This window comes from Geotrypetes seraphini, chromosome 8, assembly GCF_902459505.1.
Source record: "Geotrypetes seraphini chromosome 8, aGeoSer1.1, whole genome shotgun sequence".
Lineage (NCBI taxonomy): Eukaryota > Metazoa > Chordata > Amphibia > Gymnophiona > Dermophiidae > Geotrypetes > Geotrypetes seraphini.
The window spans coordinates 130,068,389-130,092,927 of NC_047091.1; the positions used below are offsets into that span (position 1 = coordinate 130,068,389).

General features: G+C 44.7%; 2 protein-coding genes across 5 annotated transcripts in view; one reads left to right on the forward strand and one right to left on the reverse strand.

Annotated features, from left to right (window-relative positions):
* Positions 1 to 2,401, forward strand: part of SFI1 (SFI1 centrin binding protein) — a 172,599-nt gene extending 170,198 nt beyond the window's left edge. Inside the window, exons 32-34 of the mRNA XM_033957125.1 lie at positions 269 to 389; positions 1,031 to 1,139; positions 1,245 to 2,401. Of these exons, the coding sequence (XP_033813016.1) occupies positions 269 to 389; positions 1,031 to 1,139; positions 1,245 to 1,352 (338 nt within the window). The 3' untranslated portion in view covers positions 1,353 to 2,401. The remainder of the gene's footprint in view (positions 1 to 268; positions 390 to 1,030; positions 1,140 to 1,244) is intronic.
* A 194-nt stretch (positions 2,402 to 2,595) lies between these two features.
* The window catches only part of PISD (phosphatidylserine decarboxylase), an 87,948-nt gene continuing 66,004 nt past the window's right edge, over positions 2,596 to 24,539 (reverse strand). For all 4 annotated transcript variants that reach the window (XM_033957129.1, XM_033957127.1, XM_033957128.1 and 1 more), the window contains 3 exons: positions 6,592 to 6,738; positions 5,868 to 6,028; positions 2,596 to 5,532 (listed from right to left, as the gene is read on the reverse strand). In XM_033957129.1, the coding sequence (XP_033813020.1) occupies positions 5,308 to 5,532; positions 5,868 to 6,028; positions 6,592 to 6,738 (533 nt within the window). In that variant the 3' untranslated portion in view covers positions 2,596 to 5,307. The remainder of the gene's footprint in view (positions 5,533 to 5,867; positions 6,029 to 6,591; positions 6,739 to 24,539) is intronic.

A 24,539-nucleotide genomic window follows, 5' to 3' on the forward strand; every position in this document is an offset into this window, starting at 1 on the left:
TTGGTCTGTTTCTAGAGAATGATATTATAGCACTCCAGTTGAGACATAAACGAGGAAAGACCAAGAAGTTGTGATTGTTCTCTGGCCTGAACTTTTCTTACTGAAATCCAGCATTTACCCTACCTTGTTTCTTTAGGCTTGATCACTTTCAAACATAGCAAAAGCTTGGGTAATCAAACACAATGTCTGTCATAGAAAGCTGCCAAAGCAAGTTTACCAGGAACTTGGAACCTTACATGGAGAGATAACCTATTAATTTTATTTCCAGAAACAAAAGAAAGCAGAAGCGATTTGCAGGAAGAACTAGGACTCCAAAAAGAATTACAGTTGGAGCTGGAACAGATTAGATATCAAATGCTGCATTACCAGGACAATAAACAGAGTCTCAGGTAGGAACACCAAAATTGTTAACCTATGGTCAACATGATCAGAACCTCCACAGGAGCAACTAAACTAGAGAGCTGGAGATTACAGGGGTCCCATGAGAATGTAGTCAAAATCTCTGATGATTCCAGAAACGGGGCTTGTAATGTACAGGAAGAGGCAATTAGAGTACCAGCCTGAAGCTTGGAACACTTATTGGTTGAATAGGGAATGCCATCCAAGAAACCACAGGGAGGCTGTGAGCAAGTAAATAGCAGCACTGTGGGAATGGGTGAAATTTCTATTCTCATACAACTCTCTAAATTAAACTTGTGTAATGAGAGGCCCTACCGAGCAGGGACTCATCTATGCCTGTTCTAGAGCAGGACTTACTGTGGATACACTCCTTCCTGTTATGAAAGAGTAATTCAAAGATCACCTGTCCCTCTTCCTTTCCAATTCCAGGGTACAGTGGCAGGGATGGGGGATTGTAGAGTCACCTTTATAGACTGCAGAGCCTGGACATTGGATTTGTCTTAGGGAACAGTGCTTTTAAAATTTTGTCCTCTTATGATTTGTATGTGAACTTTGATGCATGGTTGTAACCTGGAATATACACAGGAAGCAGGCTCAAGCACAAGTTTGCAAATATCTTATATTATTTTAGGACATGGCGCAGACAGGTGCGACTTCTACACCGGTGGTTGGAGACCAGTGCTAGAGCTTTCAATCCAAAAGACCCAGTTGTTCAGCAAGTGCAGGAGGAGTTGCAGCAGGTATGGAGTCTGTTCTTGGAGGAAGAATGGTCCTTGACCTTAAGCTGGTTTGGTGGCAGGGGCATTGTGCGTCATTCATCCATTTATACTATCTGTATTTTACAGCTAGAATTGCACATTGAACAAGTAGCCCGGGTGATGACCGAGGAGAGACTCCAAGTACAATCTGCCATTAACCGTGTCCATGAGATCCGTGGTGTCCTGGATCTGTGAGCTCTGAGGAGTTCTTTAGATGGTATGAGTTACCAGAATGAGTTAGTGCGGAGAGGTACTTCTGCAGTACCCTGTGTAGCATATTCACACACTACAGACTTGCAGTATGTGCTCCTGCAGAAACAGCCTAGTTACTGAAATGCTGTTCTTCATCTAAGACCTTCCCTGCACTTGAATCTTAATTTCAAAGAGAAAATAAAGCCCAGTGTGGTAATAAGCTTTTATTTTGTTATTTCAAAGTGTCATCAATTTAAATAAAATGTTTAAATTTGTCTTTATACATTCTTCACATACAAAAATAGTGGGCTACTACCTATTCAGTGCATTCTCTCCGTGTAAATAATTGTGTAGTAATTCTGGTGCCAGTCCCACAGTAACAGGTTAGTGTTTCCTTATCCCCAGTGCAAGAAGGGGTTGTTTCCCCAATCAGACAATGCATTAAACTTTGCATAGCAAAATAACCTATCCCACAGTGGCAGTTGTGTTTAGCCTACTATCTGCACCTGTTCTATAATCTTTTCACCGTATTATGGGAAGGTGTAGGTATTCTTTTTCTAAACAGCAATTAATACACCACTTTTGTAAGATGGGCATAGAAAATTAATATATTATTACCCCCTGTTCAGTGTGCTCAAATTTATAAATGCCTTGCCATGGACTCAGAGCTGCTCTTCTAGCTTAAATATAGTCTGTACTGCTCTTACTTAAATTTAGATCTGAAATAACTTAATACAGTGCTAAGGCTGCAACCCCTTGAATTTTACTGCCATTGTTAAAGTAATATTTTGAAAATATAAAACTTTGATTTAATTGTATAGATGCAGGCTGTACTTTAATACATTTTTATATGTAAACACCATTACCCTTAAGAAAATGAGTAAGAAGCAAGCTCAGTGTTTATTGTATAGAAATAAATTCAACACCCATGGAGCCTGCCGGGGGTAGACTTATAACAGATGTAAATACAGTGATTAAGAGTAATACATTTAAAAGCTTGGCCTAAGTCTCCTATAACAGGTGTATAAAATATGAGTGAGGTTGGTAAAGAACCATCTCTCACCAAAAAGAGGCCAAGATAGCTAACCATCCCCTCAGAACCAAGCCCCTAAGCATATGCTTTACTGTATTTTCTTAATTGGTAATATTTCCAACATCTTTATTAAACATTTTCCTTTGAAGTAACAGCATCATTTAAAAAATTACCAAATACCAGTGATCACAGACAGAAATAAAAGGCTTGGGCTATAGCACCATTACAATTTACTTCAGTAGCAGCCATGTCCAGTCTCAAAGAAAACAAAACTAATGCCACCTACTTTCCAAACTTCAGCTGCAGGAAGAGAACACTATACATGTTTAAGTTCTCTTGGTCTTCTGACCACTAAAAATCTGGTGTAGAGTGGCTGCAAAACCCAAAATTTGTAAGGTAAACATTTGTATAGACATTATGGGATACCTTGACTTGAAAATGTGTCTATCAATTCTTACCACAACTCATCAGGTACTTTTACTCTGTATCTAGTCATGGAAAAAACTGCTGATCAGATACAAAATCAGAGAGTAGAGGATGATAGCTACATGTGTATGGGGGGAATACAAGCATGCATCCAAAAATCTACCCCTCTGTCATAAGGATTTTGACTTGTCAGACACAACCAGTTATTAGGTGGCAGATTGTCAGGAAATAATATGGATACCCTCACAAACTCCTCTACCTCAACCAAACATCATAAAAATAGTGTGGTTCAACTTTAAAACACTCATTGCATACACATAGCCATGGACTATGTGGCTCCAAAAAGAAAAATCCACCCATGTTTGTCAGAATCCTTTTGTAACATTTGCCATGCCTTGAGAACCTGATATAGATAGAACAAGCAGGAACACATACAAGGCCCTTTACCACCAGAAAGTAGTTCTAGCAAAACAGGGCTGATGCTTTAGGTTAGGTTAAATACAATGTGGAAGGCACCAAAGAAAAGTGAGACTCAAAAATTGTTACCTTCATGACCTCAAGAATACCCTGAGGGGGGAATTCTCCTTTCCCACCACATTATATACATAGTTTCCTGCAGAATTTGGGGATAGAGAGAGCTGCTAGATGAAGGGGAGGGAAGACAGCCTTATTGGGCAATGGAGATAAGTGATCTAACTATGATTATAGATTTTGATCTACTAACCCACCGAGCTAGATTATGAGCTCTAAGCAGCAGAAAGTAAGTGCCACCTGCAACTTTTTGCATTTGTTGCAACAACCCTATCCAGTGCTAGAAACACTGGTTGATGCTTAGATAACCTCTTTGGCTCACCAGGTGGCTATAGTCATATCCTCTAAAACTTGCAGGCCCAGTGATGGTGCTTAGGCTACTTCTCAGGGATTATTATACCAAAGCTGAAAAATACTGCACCTCTGAGGAATTTTTGGCAGATTAGGGTTGATGAAGTCTCAATACTTGAAAGTTTCTTTTGGAACTTTCTTAAATTTATTTTTATCTTCTGTGATGTGGGCCTGGTGATTTAAGATGTGTAAATTTTGTAATTCAGAAATAACTATTTTACTTGTAAATATTCTGGGGCATGTAATACTTATAAAAGCAATAAAAAATATATTACTCTGAAAGATATAATGCACGAATTTGGGATTGTTTGAGGAGTACCTGAAGGTAGCAACTCAGTGTAAAAAGCATACCCAGGCACACAGAGAAAATGATACAATACTTATGTACATTTAAAGTATTGTGTTTGAGGCTGGATATCCAAATGTAAAGGAGGTTACCAAACCAGTGTAGGGCCAGTACAACAAGCCATCGGTCAAAAGAGTGAAATGGAAAAGAACAAGATAAGATGACATAATATATTCACATATAACAGGTTACAGTAAGGTGCCAGAAGAAACCATTTTTCATAGATCAGAAGAATCATTGTATGTAAGGGAAGAAAACATAAAAAGGCAAAGTATATGTGGGGCAGAAAGTATGGGTTGCTTTCTCTTTTGCCATTTTTGATAGTTCAATGGTCGTATTAGCTCTTTCAAAATTTGACAGTTATAACATAGGTGCCTTCTGCCAAAGATGACACAGAACAGTGGCTTAGCGACCCCAAATCCAACCTGGTTTTCAGGAGAACCTATGCATACATTGAAAAACCAGTATATACACAAGGGTTCTTTAAAAAGTTTCTGCACTTTCATATTTTCACATGAAATGGTTGGAGCGAAAGTGGTGGTAAGAGGGCATGTTGTAGAATGTCATGTGACTAGTCAGGCAAGCCGGCTCACCTTGCAAGTAGTAATGTAATTTGCTTTTGAGAAATTTAATAAATAAAAGTGCAAAAAACTTTGAAGATCCCTCTTTTTTTTTTTACACATTTTCATTGTATCTTGAAAACCAAACTGTCAATGGGGATGTCTAGACAAACTGTAACCTGCAAGGATAGTGCTTTCAGGACAGAGTGCAATAGTTTGCTTATATAATCTCTTTGCAATGTAGAATAAGAGATACATGAGTACTGTTTGAACAATTGCACAGTAGACTCAAATTTTAAATAAAGCTAATGCCTCAGAGCTAGCTGCATGTTACATACAACTTTGCTGGTACCAAAATATCATCAGTTCCACCAGGGAGTAGCAACTTATAACCATTTCAATAAAACAGGGAGATAATGTGAGAATTTGACTAAAAAACAAAATGTTAGACTAGCACTCTTTAAGACTGTCAGTCATTCACACAGATTGTGACAGAAGGCTAATTCGATGGAAGTTAGACAGTGGTTCAGGCTGAGTCTTTCACTTCTACAGCATCCAGTTAGCTGATTCAGGCCATGTTTCCACACCTAAAAAGCATAGATTCTAAGTCTGTCATTGTGCAGGTCCTGATGCATAGGGATTTCACCAGTTGGATGCTTTTTTACTTTAATATCAAAACTCTTAAGCTGTGATCCCTGCAGTAGGCACTTCCTACAAGGAGCCCATAGCTTCTCCAAAGTGGATTTTCTGTCCTGTTTTCAAATTAAAGCAAAAGTCCTTTGGTGCCTCAAAGATGAGAACAATAGTTGATCCCAAATTAAACTCCCCCAGCTGCTCCCCTTTCCTCAGGGCGATGCCATCCTGATTCCTGCCACTGATATAGCTGACATCATTGTGGGAGCCTTTGCTGTACCGGGGGCTGTTTGTCTGTAGGTCCTGAATGTAGGTGACAGAACAGACATCAGTGAACAAACTCTTGCCCCTTTCTCACAATCTAAACACTCACCCTCCAGTCCCCTCAGTAATGCCCTCCTTATAAATCTCATTATGTAAACTCACTCAAATACAATTGTGTCTGAAGGTGAAGGTCAAAAGCAATTCAACAAAAACCAGGACAACCAAGTCAATTATATTCAAACTATGAAACAACAAAAATCCAAGATCAGTCTAAGCAGTTTTTCATTTTCATAATTGGTGCAATGAAAAGTGACAGATATCCCATGGGTGAAAGCCTGAAACTAGATTAAGTCTCACTTTGATATTATACTCACTCTGTCAAAATAAATGCGAATGGATCCAACATTTGTAGCTCCTACTGCTGTCAGGGAGAAAAAGCCATGCTGCCACCCTCCTGTCAGCACAACCCTCTCATTGTAACAGAAAAGTTCCTTAATCCATCGAGCAATACCGGGATTAACTGACATTAGGGAGCCTGGGGAAGACAGAAGAGAGCATGGTTCACTTTACTCACCCAAGAGATCTGATTAAATACACTAATAGCTTTTTGCAGAGAGCAGCATTAGTTGGGTGGAATGATCTCTATGGAAGTCAGTGAAAAATAGTTGTCCCCTCTTTTCTACATAGTTATGGTAATTCTTAATAGAGCCAATTTAATTTTCAAGATACCCAAAATTAATATGCAGGATATAAGTTTACACATACTGCTGCCATTGTATGTAAATCTCACATATGCATATTCATTATAGGTGTCTTGAAAACATGATAGGCTTGAGAATCCCTATTCTATAGCTTTGCTAGACCCACACTTATGACAGTTCTTTCTCTGCAGAGTTTACTTTCTATTCATCACAAACTGGAGAAACAAGAGACTAAGGTAAAAAAACAAAACAAAAAACCCAAAACTAAGCCGATCTCTGAAAAGAGGGAAAAATCCTTAGTAGGAGCTTTTGCTCATAAGAATCACACAGTCCTGCTATGTATGGTTCATTGGGCAGGAAGTCAGCTCTTACTAATGCTTTGTCAGCAGTAGGCTACCTGGGAAGTGGCGCCTGTGATGCACACTCCAGTCAGTGGGTGAGTGGAAGCAATGGTAATCCCCTGGTGCCAGGTAGATAACACAGTGATAAAGTTCATTCCCCTTCTTCCTGACCAGTTGCTCTTGGAAGGAACTGCTCAATGAGGCTGCAAAGACACAAATGGAAGACAATGACTTCAACATGATATACAAAAATAAGAATATATATGGCTGAACTCTGGGACACAAGAGATTGTCAAACAAATTAAACAACATGTCTTATCTTGAGGCACTCTCCTGGTCACAACAGCTGCAGAATCACTATATTGCAATATTTCTCTTGCAGATGGAATAACTGCATATCAGAAATTTCTAAAGATATTCACACTCTGGAACATCAGTGCACTCTGGAAACTATTATCATCCTGACCCACAACTTCTTCATTTTGGCACCATATATAAATCTTTTCACTGTAGAATTGGAAGAGACATTATTGAATAAATATAAGATTAGAAATTTCCCATATTACCAGTATATTAATGAGATTTTTATGATATGGACAGAGTAACAACCATTTTACAACTCTTAAGGCATTTCAAATAGACTACACTGTCCTGGAGTAACCCCTTGCTAGTCAAGTTTTCACAATATCTACATTGGATTTGCATACATGGCCTCCATTATATGCAAATTTCTTTCATGCATATTCAATGTGGATATCTTGCAGATGGAATAACTAATATACTACTTCATCCTAAAGCAAAAAAAGAAAATACAATAAATAGAAATTTATTTTTCTACCTTTGTTGTCTGGTTTCTGCTTTCCTCATTCAATTCGTTCCATCCACTCTCTGCCTCCCATATGCTCTGTTACTGTGCCTCTCCCATCTCTCCTTCCACTCCCTCCCAATTTGGCACCCATCTTCTTCCCTCTGCTCCCCCCCAGTCTGGCATCTCTGTCTTCTTGCCTTCCATCTTTCCTTCCCTACTCCAGGTTGTTTTTAGCATCTTCTCCTTTCCTTCCATCAAATCTGGTATCTGTCTCCCCCAATCCAGCATGTGCCTCTTTTTTCTTTATCCCATCCTTCCATCCAGTTCCCTTCAGCATCTTCACTCCTCTCTCTTCCCCATTTCCCTTCAGCATCTTCTCCCCACTCTCTCTTCCCCAGTTCCCTTCAGCATCTTCTCCCCACTCTCTCTTCCCCAGTTCCCTTCAGCATCTGTTCCAATCCACCACCCTTCACACGGTCCAGCAGCCCCCTCCCAGGTCCAAGACTCTCCCTCCCCCTTAGCTTTGCTGGCGATTTTTAATTTTCATCAACAAGCAGCTGGAAACTACTATGACGCAACTTCCCGATTCTGGTTGCGTCAGAGGAGAACTTTCCGGCAGCCACACGTGACTTCAAAGCTCTGGCTGCTTGTTGAGCAAAAATTAAAAATCACCAGCGAAGGTAAGCAGATGCTCGGGCTGCTGGACCACGCGATCAGCGACCGTGCACGTTCCCTCCCTTAATCGCAAACACAAAGCCAGTCATCGCTCCACAGGGCAGTGAATGGCCTTGTCCCCATACCCACGGTAACCACTTTTTTCCCCCCGCCATTTTGGCGGGTAACAACTGTCATGTCATTCTCTATTCTGGAGGAACAAGGAGTCAAAACATAAGGATGAAACCACCAGTGTGGCAAAAAGGTCTTTTATTGAGCAATGGAAACATCTATTAAACTCCAGCAGTTCTTCTGACAGTTTTATGGCTGCCTCCTCTTTCTTTAACATTGTAGGCCGCTTTCCTGCAGGGACAGAGCTAGCTCCGCCCCCTGGTGATATCCTCATGGGCCATGGAGTGAAGAGCAGGAAGGGAGTCATCCTTGCCTTCTGTGGTATTCAGCAGTTCTCCCAATAGTTTTATGGCTACCTCCTCTTTGTAATACTGTAGACTGCTTTCCTGCAGAGAGTTAGCTCTGACCCCAGTGATATCATCAGATGCTGCAGAGTGAACAGCAGGAAGCAGATCCCAAAGGGGTTACACCAACAAAGGAAAACGAATAAGGAGTTCCTATGGGTGGACTTCAAGTACCGTATTTTCGCGGATATAACGCGCACCATTGTAAAACGCGCACAGGGGTATAGCGCGCAGAAATCACGATGATATGTACAAAAACTTTTCTATACCGCGCTCAGGCATATAACGCGCATGCTGCCCGACTCTCCTTTCGCCCGCCCTGACTTTCCGTGCGCTGTCCCGACTCTCCGTTCACCCCCCTGAACTTCCGTGCACTGTCCTCCCTTGAAGTCCTGTCCCCCCTTGAAGGTCTGTCCCCATCCTGAAAGCCTGATGCCCCCCCCGACGTCCGATACATCCCCCCCCCCCCGGCAGGACCACTCGCACCCTCACCCCGAAGGACCGCCGACTCCCCAACAATATCGGGCCAGGAGGGAGCCCAAACCCTCCTGGCCACGGCGACCCCCTAACCCCACCCCGCACTACATTACGGGCAGGAGGGATCCCAGGCCCCCCTGCCCTCGACGCAAACCCCCTCCCCCCAACGCCCGCCCCCCCCCCCCAAGAACCTCCGCCCGCCCCCCAGCCGACCCGCGACCCCCCTGGCCGACCCCCACGACACCCCCACCCGCCTTCCCCGTACCTTTGTGTAGTTGGGCCAGAAGGGAGCCCAAACCCTCCTGGCCACGGCGATCCCCTAACCCCACCCCGCACTACATTACGGGCAGGAGGGATCCCAGGCCCTCCTGCCCTCGACGCAAACCCACCTCCCCCCCAGCCGACCCGCGACCCCCCTGGCCGACCCCCACGACCCCCCCACCCCCTTCCCCGTACCTTTGGAAGTTGGCCGGACAGACGGGAGCCAAACCCGCCTGTCCGGCAGGCAGCCAACGAAGGAATGAGGCCGGATTGGCCCATCCGTCCTAAAGCTCCGCCTACTGGTGGGGCCTAAGGCGCGTGGGCCAATCAGAATAGGCCCTGGAGCCTTAGGTCCCACCTGGGGGCGCGGCCTGAGACACATGGTCGGGTTTGGCCCATGTGCCTCAGGCCGCGCCCCCAGGTGGGACCTAAGGCTCCAGGGCCTATTCTGATTGGCCCACGCGCCTTAGGCCCCACCAGTAGGCGGAGCTTTAGGACGGATGGGCCAATCCGGCCTCATTCCTTCGTTGGCTGCCTGCCGGACAGGCGGGTTTGGCTCCCGTCTGTCCGGCCAACTTCCAAAGGTACGGGGAAGGGGGGTGGGGGGGTCGTGGGGGTCGGCCAGGGGGGTCGCGGGTCGGCTGGGGGGGAGGTGGGTTTGCGTCGAGGGCAGGAGGGCCTGGGATCCCTCCTGCCCGTAATGTAGTGCGGGGTGGGGTTAGGGGATCGCCGTGGCCAGGAGGGTTTGGGCTCCCTTCTGGCCCAACTACACAAAGGTACGGGGAAGGCGGGTGGGGGTGTCGTGGGGGTCGGCCAGGGGGGTCGCGGGTCGGCTGGGGGACGGGCGGAGGTTCTTGGGGGGGGGGCGGTCGTTGGAGGGAGGGGGGTTTGCGTCGAGGGCAGGAGGGCCTGGGATCCCTCCTGCCCGTAATGTAGTGCGGGGTGGGGTTAGGGGGTCGCCGTGGCCAGGAGGGTTTGGGCTCCCTCCTGGCCCGATATTGTTGGGGAGTCGGCGGTCCTTCGGGGTGAGGGTGCGAGTGGTCCTGCCGGGGGGGGGATGTATCGGACGTCGGGGAGTCAGCCGGGCAAGAGGGCTTGGGCTCCCTCTTGCTCCGATCGTGGATGCGGGTGCGGGTGGGAGCGCGTGCGAGCGGTCGTTCGGGGTGGGGGTGCGAGCGGTCCTGCTGGGGGGGTGAATCGGGCGTCGGGCGGGGTGGGAATTATGTTTAAAAACTTTTGTATACCGCGCTCAGGCATATAACGCGCGAGGGGTATGCGCGGTACGTAAAATCACGTATAACGCGCGCGTTATATCCGCGAAAATACGGTAGTTAGTACAATGTGTAAAGTATCAGTTGTTGCAGACATTGGGGCAATAGGACTGGTTATCAGGCGGTGCATGTTTCCCTAGTACTAAGAGGCAACATACATTGATTCCTGTAATTTTAGAGCAGCTAAATGTAGTAGATAATGGTGCTTTGAGGGTAGGCTTGCTGAATGCATGGCCAGTTTGCATTAAGACTATGTGGGTTGCAGATCTATTGACACAACAGGAACAATCATGGGAGCAAACAGCAACACAGTAGGTGCTGATTTTCAAATGGATGAGCTTTATTGTGAACCAATGTATAGATGACATGAATCGTGTTTTGTTCAAAGGGTCTGCCTCAGGATTCAAAACAAATATAAACAATTAAAAGTACAAATAATATTCAATTTCTCGTTTTTACTTGTCTCATTCTTTTCTATTTAGAACCCACATCTCATTACATTATTTGTATATGTCTAATGTGTTTCAAGTTTTCAGCCAAAGTATGTTGTTCTCTATATGTGTAATTCTTATATTTATAAACATTATTTTTGGTTTTATTAGTTTTGTGCAGTCTTATTATGCATATTATTTCAATTTTCCATCAAAAGACAATTTATGTTAATATTTATAGTATTTATATTTATGTTCATTTTTCCTCTGCTTTTATCATAAAGCAGTTACTTACCATAACAAGTGTTATCCGGAGACAGCAGGCAGATATTCTCACAGATGGGTGATGTCATCCATGAAGCCCAGTACAATGTTAAAGTGTACTGTCACTTTAAACTTTAGAAAGCTTGACACTGTATGAACCGCACATGTGCCTTTTTTGCCCGACGCCAGCGCGCAAGGTCGGCAGTTCTATGTCCAAGTGAAGAAGCCAACTAGGGGAGGTGGGCGGGATGTGAGAATATCTGCCTGCTGTCCCTAAATAACACCTGTTACAGTAAGTAATTGTGCTTTATCCTAGGATAAGCAGGCAGCATATTCTCAAAGATGAGACTCCCTAGCTTAACTAAAGGGGATGGAGGGAGAGTTGGCCACCAAAGAAAGCATAAATGGTTAGTGCCACGTAATAAAATCACATATACTGTCTGATACGAGTAGGTGGAGAGCAAGGGAAGGAAATGAAGAGAGAACTAATATGTGGTATATACAATCATCCTCAGCAAGAGTGAAAGAGAAGAACCCAACAAAAACCAATGCATATGGAGCTCATAGCGGCAGGCGAATCCGAGCAGAGGAGAGTAAGATGCCAGAAAGATGTAGGAAGTAACAGTAGACTGGATACTGGCAAGAGGCATATTAAGGGTGACCAGACCAAATTGTAGGCATTCTTGTCCTAGGTCGTCACAAATGGGAAATGAAAGGGAAAGCTGCAAAGCAAAATGGAAGTATGATTCCTGTTAAAAAGAGTAATGTTATAGGCAAAAATGGGAAAGAAAAGATAGGGAGGAGAGAACTCCAAGACTAATGATGGAATGAAAAACTGGCTGACTGCAGGTGAGACTATACATCAGCAGTAGTACCCCTGAGGCTGCTTGAGAGCTCTGGTATGTCTTGTAAAGTGAAGAGGCAGCACTCGAGGATTGCCCAGAAAAAACAGTACTTCTGAAGATATCTCCTGGAAAGCAGGAACAGTTGGAGATTAGAAGTTACAGAAGAAATAGTGAATGGAGGATGGAAGTCCTGGAATACTCCCGTTAATGAAATAAGCAAAGGAAGCCCAGGGAGAGGAATATCGCTGAAAAGCAATATTTGAGGTGAATTTATATGAAACATCTGGCCTTAGGTTCTACTGAGATATTGAGTTAGAGAACTGGACTCAGAATTCTGAGGGCTAAGCAAGAGAAATTGAACCATTTCCTAGTTAAGCAAAATGGTAGGAAAGGCGCAAAGAAGAGAACAACCATGAACCTGGGTGCGACTGGTGGAGGATTATATCAAGAAGGAACAGTACACCAAAGGAAACTAATTACAGAATGACCAGATGGCTTCTAGAAGTAAGTATGACGGTAGAAAGGTGTCAGACAGTAAAGTCCTTCTGGATGTGAAAGAAAATATTGTATGTACTTACTAAGAGTGACCTGGGATTTGAACCTTGGACCTTTGTAGCAAATACCAGGACTTCATCTCTGAGCCAAATTTCTCAACTGAAAACAATATGAAACTGACAATTGGAGGCTTATGTCATTTCTGTCTGCCCGAGTTAGATTGTAAGCTCTTCTGAGCAGGGATCATCTATTAAATGTCAAAATGTACAGCGCTACATATACCTTTCAGCATTATATAAGTGATAAATAGTAATAGTAGAAGCGAGAAACAAAGTTAGGGACACCAAAGGAAGAATGATGTTGGCAAGATAGCAGAAAAATGTGAGAAACAATTAATTGTGCAACCAGAGGTTGAAAGTTGTGATTAATAAAGAGATAATTTAAGTTATCTAAACTGGAAGAAACATGACAGTATGAGGAACCTCACAAAAGCAGAAGATAAAAAGATTGGCAGTGGAACAGAAAGTCCACTAAGCCAGTAGGAAAGAAGTAGAAACTTGTTAAAAAAAAAAAAAGCATTCTGTGTGCCTTGTAGAAATACAGATAGAAGAAACAAGGGGAGAGCGCATACTGCTTGAAGAATGTGATTGGGTAATACAGTGGAAGAAACCAGAAAATATGTAGTGTGGTAATAAAACAGTACTATGGAACTTTGAGTAACAGTATTTACTACATACATGGTAGATCCTAACATATGAAGAAGGTTATACGGATATCATAATGAATAGAGTGTGAAAGTTATAGGGTAATAAACAATGGAACTTGAAATTAATGAGTAAATATAACTCATTACAGAGTAGGCTCGAACTGTTGTTAAGGTAATTGGGGTACAAGGTGCCATTTGGAGTGGGCTGTTTGTTTGTTTTTTTACTCCATAGAGTAGCAAAAAATGCAAAATACCGAGTATATTTAAGGTGTTGAGCGGGATATGAATGTATTATCCCAGGACAAGCAGGCAGTATCTTACCGTAACAGGTGTTATCCAGGGACAGAAGGCAGCTATTCTCACATATGGGCGACATCATCGACAGAGCCCGGATGTGGACGCCTCACAAGCAGACTTGCTTGAAGAAACTCGAAATTTCGAGTCGCTCACACCACGCATGCGCGAGTGCCTTCCCGCCCAGCGCAGGGCACGTCTCCTCAGTTCAGATAGCTAGCAGAGAAGCCAACCAGTGGAGGTGGGTGGGTTGTGAGAACAGCTGCCTGCTGTCCCTGGATAATACCTGTTATGGTAAGTAACTGTGCTTTATCCAAGGACAAGCAGGCAGGTGACCTCCAAGCCAACCAGAATGGGATGGTGGGAGTGTTGGCAATTTAGGAGAAAAAATTTTGTAATACTGTTTGGCCAAAATGACCATCATGTCTGGAGAAAGTATCCAGACAATAATGAGAAGTGAAGGTATGAACCGAGGACCAAGTAGCAGCTCTACAAATTTCCTCTATAGGTGTAGATCTGAGGAAAGCTACTGAAGCTGCCATTGCTCTGACTTTATGGGCTGTGACTTTACTGTGAAAGGGTAATCCAGCCTGGGCATAGCAGAAAGAGATACAAGCCGCCATCCAATTGGAGATGGTACGCTTAGAAATAGGATGGCCCAACTTATTTGGATCGAAGGAAACAAAAAGTTGAGGAGCAGTTTTGTGTGGTTTTGTGCGTTCCAAGTAGAAGGCCAAAGCACGTTTACAGTCCAGAGTATGAAGAGCTGATTCTCCAGGATGAGAATGAGGCTTTGGAAAAAATACTGGAAGGACGATGGACTCTTTGAGCGGAAGTGAGGGCTATGAGAAACACCACTTTCCAAGTGAGATACTTCAGATGAGCCTTATCAATTGGTTCAAATGGAGGCTTCATGAGTTGAGAACGGACAACATTGAGGTCCCAAACCACAGGAGGCGGTTTGAGAGGAGGGTTAACATTAAAGAGTCCTTTCATAAATTTGGAAACCACTGGATGAGCAGAGAGGGGTTTCCCTTCAATAGGCTGATGGAAATCCGCAATTGCACTGAGATGGACTCGGATAGATGTAGACTTGAGGCCAGAATTGGATAAGTGCAACAAGTAGTCCAAAACAGAAGATAAGGAGGAATGCTGAAGCTCCGTATGATGAGAAAAACACCACTTAGAAAATCTAGACCACTTTTGGTGATAGCATTGTCTATTGGTAGGCTTCCTAGAAGCTTCTAAGACATCTCTTACAGATTGAGAAAACTAAAGAGGAGTTACGTTGAAAGGCACCAAGCTGTCAGGTGTAGAGACTGCAGGTTAGGATGAAGCAGAGATCCTTGAAGGAAAAACTGGTAGAAGGTATGGCTCCCTGCTGCTGAGTTGAAGTAGAAGGGAGTACCAAGGTTGTCTTGGCCACCGAGGAGCGATGAGAATCATGGTGGCATGATCGTTCTTCAACTTGACTAGAGTCTTGAGAATGAGAGGGAATGGAGGGAATGCATAGATGAAGAGATTCGTCCATTCCCGAAGAAAAGCATCTGCCTCGAGGCGGTGAAGAGTATATTCTGGAGCAGAACTGAGGCAGTTTGAAGTTGTGGGGAGCCGCAAAGAGGTCTATCTGAGGGGTTCCCCATTTTGAAAAAATTTGATGAAGAGACGAGGAATGGAGAGTCCATTCGTGAGGTTGTAGAAGACGACTCAAGTTATCCGCCAAGCAATTCTTCGCCCCTTGAATGTAGACAGCTTTGCCCAGTCCCAAACCTTCAGCACTTCTTGACAAAGGGAGGCAGAGCCGGTTCCTCCTTGTTTGTTGACATAATACATGGCGACTTGGTTGTACGTCCGGATGAGGACCACTTGGTCGCGAAGAAGATGTTGAAAAGCGTTGAGAGCCTTGAAAATCACTCTAAGTTCCAACAGATTTATGTGACATTGACGATCCGTACTGGTCCAGTGGTACGGAGACCATCTAGATAAGCACCCCAAGCGTAGATCGAAGAGTCTGTCGTGAGGACTTTTTGATGAGGGGGATTTTGAAAAAGCAAGCCTCTGGAAAGATTGGAAGAGAGCATCCACCAACGGAGAGACTTCTTGAAAGAAGGAGCGACTGAAATGTGTCGGGAAGGAGGGTCAAAACTTGCATCCATTGAGATGCCAGGGTCCACGAGGAATTCTGAAGTGAAGTCTGGCAAAAGGAGTCACGTGTACTGTGGAGGCCATGTGACCCAGAAGTACCATCATGTGTCTCGCTGAGATGGAAGAGCGGGAAAACACTGTATGACAGAGTTGAAGAAGAGCTTCCAAATGTTGTTGTGGAAGGAATGCTCTGAATTGGACAGTGTCCAGAACAGCTCCAATGAATTGTAGAGTCTGTGAGGGCTGAAGTTGAGATTTGGGAAAGTTGATTTCAAATCCCAAACTTTGTAGGAACCAGGTAGTCCGTTGGGTTGCTACAATAACCCCTTGAGATGTGGAATCTTTGATGAGCCAGTCGTCGAGATAGGGAAATACCTGAAAACCATGATTCTGGAGAGCTGCCGCTACCACTACCAGGCACTTGGTGAACACTCTAGGAGACGAGGCCAGGCTGAAGGGTAGTACTCTGTATTGATAATGCAGATTCCCCACCCGAAATCAGATATTGACGGAAGGCCGGATGAATGGGGATATGGGTGTAGGCCTCCTTGAGATCCAGAGAGCATAACCAGTCGTTCTGTTCGAGAAGGGGATAAAGAGATACCAGAGACAACATTCAAAACTTTTCTTTGCCTAAAAATTTGTTGAGAGCCCTGAGATCCAGAATGGGTCGCAGATCGCCCATCTTCTTCGGAACAAGGAAGAAACGGGAGTAAAACCTCTTGTTATGCTGTTCCAAGGGAACTGGTTTGATGGCATGGAGAGAAAGCAGAGCTTGAGCTTCCTGAAGAAGAAGGGCAGACTGGGATGGATTGGAAAGATACTCTCTTGGAGGAAGCTCTGGTGGAACCTGAGTGAAATGAAAAGAGTATCCTTCTCTGATGATGGTAAGCACCCAGATGTCGGATGTAATTATCGTCCATCAGTTGTAAAAATGATGGACACGACTTCCTATAGGGGAAAAAAGGAGACAGAGACAGAACGCTGGAGGTTATGCTCTGTTGTAAACAGTCAAAAAGGCTGAGAAGCCTTAGGTGCAGCAGAAGGTTGGGGATTCTGTTGCTTCTGAGGTTGCTGTGAATTTCAGAGGAGGGCGAGTATAAGGAGCCAGCTTTGGAGCAAAACGCCTTTGATAGATAAGAGCAGGGCGTGCAGGCTTGGCAGGAGCTGGCTTTGGCTTAGGTCTGACTATATAAGCAAATGATTTTTCATGGTCAGATAATTTCTTGGTGGCTACCTCGATGGATTCAAGGAGGTTGTTGCCCTCACAAGGAATGTTAGCCAAGCGGTCTTGAAGGTTAGAGTCCATGTCAATGGTACGAAGCCAGGCAAGACGACGCATAGCTACAGAGCAAGCAGCCGCTCGGGCAGATAACTCGAAGGCATCACAAGATGATTGGAGGAGATGCAGACGTAATTGAGAGAAAGAAGGAATGACTTCCTGAAACTCAAAATGAATTTGGGTATCCAAATAATCCAAAAACTTTGGTAGAAGAGAGAGAAGAAATTCAAAGTAAGTGATGAAATAAAAATTATAATTGAGGACTTTAGAGGACATCATAGCATTCTGGTAGATGCGACGTCCAAATTTGTCCATAGTTTTCCCTTCCCTTCCAGAAGGGACGGTGGCGTAAACCTTGGAAGGATGGGACCTTTTCAAGAAGGACTCGACCAGCAGGGATTGATGAGATAACTGAGAATTGTCAAACCCTTTGCGATGCACAGTCTTATATCTAGAGTCCAATTTCTCTGAACAGCCGGTATGGAAAAAGGTGTTTCCATGCAAAGACCAAAAGTCTGATTCAAAAGCTTATGAAGTGGAAGCTTAAGAGACTTTGCCGGAGGTTGAGGAAGATGCATGACTTCAAGATATTCCTTAGAATATTTGGAGCCAGTATCCAATTGAATATCCAAGTCCACAGCCATCTGTCGCAGGAAAGACGAAAAAGATAGCTGATCTGCCAATGCTTTGCCTCGAGAAGGACTCGAGGATGTCGAGGCAGCCTGTGTCGAAGAAGAAGCTTCGGCAGGGAAAAAGGCATCAAAGGAACCTGGTGACTTGGAAGAAGCAATCAAGACCGTAACATCCTTGAGGTCCGGCATCTGAGACCTCAAACGAGGAGTAGGTGGTCTGGTCAAGGTTGAAGTAGATCGAGGCTTCAAGGAAGAAGGTCTGTTGTGAGGCGAAGAACTATGCCTGGAAGGATGCCTCGATGAAGGCCTCTAATGTCGGTGAGAACTGTGTCTGGAACCAGATCTCGAGGATCGAGGAGACTTCGCCTCGGAGACGTGGGCAGCCGAAGCCAATGTACAAATAGGACTAGAGGCTGTAGATCGAAGCTCCAGAGGCTTGGTGGAGGAACCTCGATGCACTCTCAAATACTCTGCTCCTTGTATAGAATGTGAGGATTCTCGTCGAGGCACTCGCAAAGAATCTGCTCCTTGCTTTACGTGCTTGGATGCCAGACCAGACACTCGCAGAGACTCTGCTCCCTGCAAAGAGTATGTAAGTTCAGACTGGGGCAAAGGAAGCGGCTCAACCTCGCGGGAGTCTGCTGATTGCCCAGGCTGGATAAGAGGAAGCAGTTTGGGTCCCATGTTAGTAAGGAACTGAATAAACTGCTTCTCTAACATGGTCTGGAAAGAAGCCGGCAAGGATGGATCAGCGTCTGAAACCGGATCACCTGCCTTGGCTGGAGGTTCCTTTGAGGTAGTGCGAGTGTGTTTCGACTTGGGAGTCTTAGACACTTTAATCACCACCGGCGGAACTGACTGCTGAGCTATCTGACTTGAGGAAATAGGGGAAGATACAGCAGATGACGTCGAAGCAAGAGCTGCTGCAAACGACGAAGGTCTGATGAGACTCGAGGTGGAAGCAGTAGGCACAGAAGGAGCCTCGGTGGAAGTCGAGGCCGAAGACGCCTTCGAAGTCGAGGGATCAGTAGGAGACTCCATCTCGAAGAGCTTGTCCACCAAAATGCAACGACGCTTGAAAGCATGAGGCTGAAGTGTTTGGCAAGGCAGGCACGACCTAGGATGATTTTTTGGCCCAAGGCACTTGAGGCAGCGTCCGTGAGGGTCCGTAAATGAGATCACGCGCTGACACTTACTACACCTCTTGAAGCCTTTAGCAGGCCAGGACATAGACGGAAAAATAGCCGCCGCAAAATCGAAGCCCTCGGGTTGCGGCCGAGCGGCCTGTCCCGGAAAACAAACGGAAGAAGAAAAAAATTTATTTATTTATTTTTAACTTAAATAAAAGAAATAAAATAAAACAGCGATTCGTGAGGAAAAAAACACAAACCGCGGTTGAGAGAAGGCACAAAGTGAACGAAGTTACACGCAGAGTCAAAGACGGACTTCTTGGCTCCACGGAAAACTGAGAACTGAGGAGACGCGCCCTGCGCTGGGCAGGAAGGCACTCGCGGTGCGGGCGACTCGAAACTTCAAGTTTCTTCAAGCAAGTCTGCTTGTGAGGCGTCCGCATCCGGGCTCCGTCGATGACATCACCCATATGTGAGAATACCTGCCTGCTTGTCCTGGGATAAATATATATATGAGGAGATGAGAATTTTAATAGATGAACACCTCAGTTCAAAGCTTTGGTATCAGCAATACTTGATAAGTAATATATTGCCCAAGAATAAGAGGTGCATGAATCCATAAATGGATATGCAGAGGCCTGTAAAGGGTATAGAAAATACAAAGCTAGACCACAGATGAAAACAGGTTAGCTGGAAAAGAGATATCATCATTATTAATAAGATGTATAAGTGGCCTCCTTCTCCCCTACAGCCACTCCCAGTCCTCCAAGTTATTTAGAATAAATAAATAGTTGAAGTAGAAGTCTGAGCTTGAATTGAAAGGAATGTGTATCTTTTTTTTTTTTTTTTTTACCAGCTCAACAGGTGGTCAGAACGGTGAGATATTCTGAAGGAAATATAGAAGCCTCAAGAAAGCATAGTCAATATCCTCTGGGTCTAATTAACATGGATGGTACAGTGGTAAACTTTCTGTGGCTGAAGAACTTGATTGGTTCTGTAATAATGTGGGCAAACATGCCTATGGCGAGGGAAAAACACATTGCATGTACACTTCCCCTTCCCTATTCGTGGTTCCACTTATTCGTGATTTTTTTTTTCCCAGCCCCTCTCCCTGAGAATTGAAAAAAAACAAAAAACAGTCCCGGGATTGGAATCGGGGCGAGGAGGGAGGTGATCGGAGGCGGGCCTCATCACAACAACAGACCGGTTCATCTTCACGGCGATGTGAGTGAAACAAAGAGCACCGAGGAGCTGGACCCTAGAGAGAGCGGTCAGGGCCCACACAGACCTACACACACGCATGCAAGCAGGCTCTAGCTGGTTCCTGGCCTTTCCCAACACAGGCTGCCCAGCCCAGGTCCTATGCACTCAGAGAGGAGCGATCGCCACTCTCAGTGCCCTATGACCCCTGCTATCAACCCCCCCGGCACACCGCCGTCGCCTCTTCACTTCCCCGGCCTCACACCGAAGCGAGGAAAGAGGAGACTGAAGGACCTGCACTGGCCCCCCACAAACATGCAACACACATGGAGGGAGGTGATCAGAGGCAGAGACGATCAGGTAAGGTCCGGGGGTGGATCAGAGCCAGCACAAAGTTATTCGCAATTTTTCACACTTCTGCCCCTAGCCCCTGCGAATACTGAGGGAGAAGTGTATGTGGAGCAGTGAAAGTTTTACAAGGTAATCGTGAACATTAATGTCAAGGTCTTAGATAGACGAGGAGATGGATCATATGGACGTCTGAAGAATGGGTTCATAGACATAATCGCGGAAGACAAAGGCGTGCGCCGACAACAACTGAGCGCGCGCTGAAGAAAATTACTGTTTTTAGGGGCTCCGACGGGGGGTTTTGTTGGGGAGCCCCCCCACTTTACTTAATATAGATCGCAGCGGCGTTGTGGGGGGTTGTAACCCCTCACATTTTACTGGAAACTTAACTTTTTCTCTAAAAACAGGGAAAAAGTAAAGTTTTCAGTAAAATGTGGGGGGTTACAACCCCCCAAACCCCCTACAACGCCCCCACAACGCGGCGCAATCTGTATTAAGTAAAGTGGGGGGGTTCCCCCCCACGCCTCCCCGTCGGAGCCCCTAAAAACAGTAATTTTCTTCGGCGCGCGCCTCCGCAATGCGCTCAATTGTCTGCGCGCGCCTTTTTCCCGGCGCGCTTTTGACCTGACACCGAAGAATGCTCTCTGGAAGCATATCAAAAATATTGAGCTGATTTTTTTTTTTTTAAGAGCTGAAGTCTGAGGCTTCTGAAGTGTCTGTGTGGACCCAATGTTCACAGGAGGAGATCGTTCAAGCCATATGCACTGAGGATTTTCGGTACCAGTAGGTAGATCAATGACTGGTACCACAGTGATGTACTATGCTGAGGATAGGTCAGTACCAAGGGAGCAATGGAGACACCGATGCCATTTGATGTAATAGCAATGGTACAAGAGATAAAAATTAGATTTGGTACCGAGCATCGATGAAGTTCAAAGAGCACAGAGCGAGGATAGAACAGTACCAAAAGGCCTCTGAAGTTATTTAAGCTGGCCCAGTACTGAGTAGAGAGAGAGGGCTTAGAGGCTAACATTGTTGCAATCATATGGCCAGCCCTACACCGTACAGTTACGACTACATACGGTGAAGTGGATGTACCGGTACTGTGTGCCATATAAGTAGTACCATAGGTGCATTTCTTTACTCTGTGGAAAGCAAAGAACTGACGTACCACAAGCTGGTGTCAGGCGGGATGGCACTCGCACATGTGCGATGCGGGCAGTTGCGAAGTTTTGAAAACTTAAAGTGCAAGTACACTTTTACCACTGTCTGTACTGGGCTCCGTGGATAACACCTGCTGCAGTTAAGACCTGTTACAGTAACTAACTGTAGATGGTAGATGGGTCTAGGAGTCCTAACTATAGGTAATATCCTCCTTCTCACAAGTTGTGTTGCAGAAGGATGAAATTAACATTCTTCAACTCTGCCTTCTTTGCCAATGGTTGTAGTGCCTCCTTCAGTCTGTACCAATGAAATCAATCATTACTATAACATAAGAAATAGGAAGGAGGGATATGGGGATCATCCCCAATAATACATGTCTATTCTACTCTGTAAGACAAAAATGAATCAAGTTAAACAGCCCATAATGTAAACCCAGGTGGAATGAACAACCTACCTGTCAAAGTGCAACCAGCACCAACATGTACTTTACTCTTCATATCAGACTGGTAGGAGAAGATCTCCAGCTGTGAAAATACATTCTGTCTGGGGTAGTAAGCAGGCAAATTCGGATCAGAAGGGAGGAAAGGAGGAGAGAGATGCTAAAAACCACCTGGGGGGAGGGAATGAGAGATGGAAAGGAAGAAGACAGTTGCCAGACCATGGGGGAAGCAGAGGAAAGAAGATGAGTGTCAGACCATTTGTGAGAGGGGAGAGAAATTGAAAGGAGAGGCGGACAGATTTTGGTAGAGGCATAGAAATAGAGCAGATGCCATATGGAAGAGGCAGAGAGAAGGCAGACAGTGGAAGGAAGGAAGAGAATGATGAGAAGATGAGGAAAGCAGAAACCAGACAACAAAGGTAGAAAATAATTTCTATTTCTTTTCTTTTTTGCTTTAGGATAAAGTAGGACACTTCTCCCTCTATATTTGCGGGTATTAGGGGCAGAGCTGGCCCGTGAATATGGAAAAATCACAAATATCTGACCTACCCCCGCCTCCCGGACCTGTCCACTGTATTTACTTTTTAAAGCCTGATGGTCTATGGTGAAGAGGGGCAGGAATGATCTTCCTATGCGCCTGCCCCGTGCAGAGCCGGGAACAAAAATGGCTGCCGTGAGTTCCCACCAGAACCATGGGAACTCATGGCAGTCATTTTTGTTCCCAGTTCTGCACAGGGCAGGAGTGTAGGAAGATTGCTCCTGTCCTGCTTCACTGCTAGATAATCAGGTTTTAAAAAGCAAGTAAGTGAAGAGGTCACTCAGACGAAAAAAGCGAACCTGTGAATATGGAGGGGGATGTGTATTGTAGCTGGGTTGATAAATGTTTATAAACAAAGCCCTGCCAGCTGAAGATCTCTTCCTCTAGTTCGGAACCAGAACTCTGATTTGTAAAATGACAATTGTATAAAATATTGTTTCTTTTTATACTTTAATAAAATAAGTTCAGTATAAAACTATTCAAGGCTTGTGCGGATGGGATCAGATGGTTTGTGGGGACGGGGTGGAGGCAGAGATCGAATTCACAGGGACGGGGACAAATTTGTTCCTGTGTCTTTCTCTAATAGGGGTATCCTGGTCTGGGGAGTCCATCAGAACCAATTTTACACAAAATTGAGGAGTACTGTGGCAGGTGGAGGACCCTATCTCTTGCCCCAGAAATGCTAAAAACTATCCAATTCAGACTCCCCCCACTAATTTTTCCATAGACATCAATGGGCTGTACTCACATTCAGTGCTGGTGTTGTGCCTGCTTCTGCTTTCTCACTAGCTGGCATATGGAGAAGATACTGCCTCAAACATAAACTTCAGTCTAGTGCTGCAACCTTCGGGTTGCTAGTCAGACTGAGATCACAACTCCTGTAGATCCACACAACAGCGGAGGAAAAGAAACACAGCCTGCACCTGGTCAAGCCTGTACAGACTGACACGGAAGCCAAACAACCTGCGCTCAATCATCTGATAAATCAGGTTGTGAGCTAGCTTCCAGGGAAACGGACCCCAAGTTCCACACAAACTAATGCTGGCTGGCTGCACAGGTATCCCAAGGGTAACCCTTCTAGCTGCAGACTTCTAACACAGAGTCTGCATCCTCTCCCAGGTAGAGCTGTTCCAAGGTTACTGGAAACCACTTAGGGCTGAAAAGCCTTGCACTTTGGATTAGAGAATGATACAGTGCCAAAATTAATCACTGTTCTCGTTGCGGGAATCCATCCAGTGTCTTCTTTAGCTACCTCTCCTCCCTTGTAACCAAAAAAAACAAACAAAAAAAAAACCTGTTGTAAACTTCACTGGAAATGTACAGTTAGCTCTTTTGTAATTCGCCTTGAACTGCAAGGTATAGGCGGAATAGAAGTCCCTAATGTAATGTAATGTCTATCTCATCCTCAGTCCTTCTACACCAGCATTCTTCAACGCAAGGCTTGAGGGTCAGTGGTTGTGCCCATTCATACTCTGATCCTTCCCTCTCTTCTTAAAGAATGATATGGAGATGGGTTTCCTGCGGTTATATGCAGGGACAGGAACGGTGGTGAATTTTGTCACCATGTCATTCTCTAGTTTGGATTAACACCCCATACACACACACACACACAAAAGAAAAACACATTATTATAATTAAGATCAGAGCAGATCAGAAGAACACTTTCTCAACTCGCTTGCAAAAGGAAAAAACTGAAGGGAGCACTACAACCACTGGTGAAGGAGGCAGAGCTGAAGAATGTTAATTTCACCCTTCTGCAACTCAACTCATGAGAAGGGGGATATAACTGATAGTCAAGGCTTCTAAATACATTGCACCAGAACTCACCTTTACAATTACATTACATTACATTACATTAGGGATTTCTATTCCGCCATTACCTTGCGGTTCAAGGCAGATTACAAAAGGTTAGTTTAAAAAAAACAGAGTTACAATGATTAGCTAGAGAGGTAAGTTGTAGATCTTATAAACATTTAGCAGGTTGTTGAGGGTGAGGTGGTTTGTAAAAGAGTTAATAGGTGGTCATAGTGGGAGTTCTTTTGTTATTATTAGTGCAGTAGTGGGTAGATCAAGTGTCAGTTTTAGAGTTAATAAGCGGTCGTGATGTTATTGCTGCTTCAGGAATTTCTTGAAAAGCTCAAGTT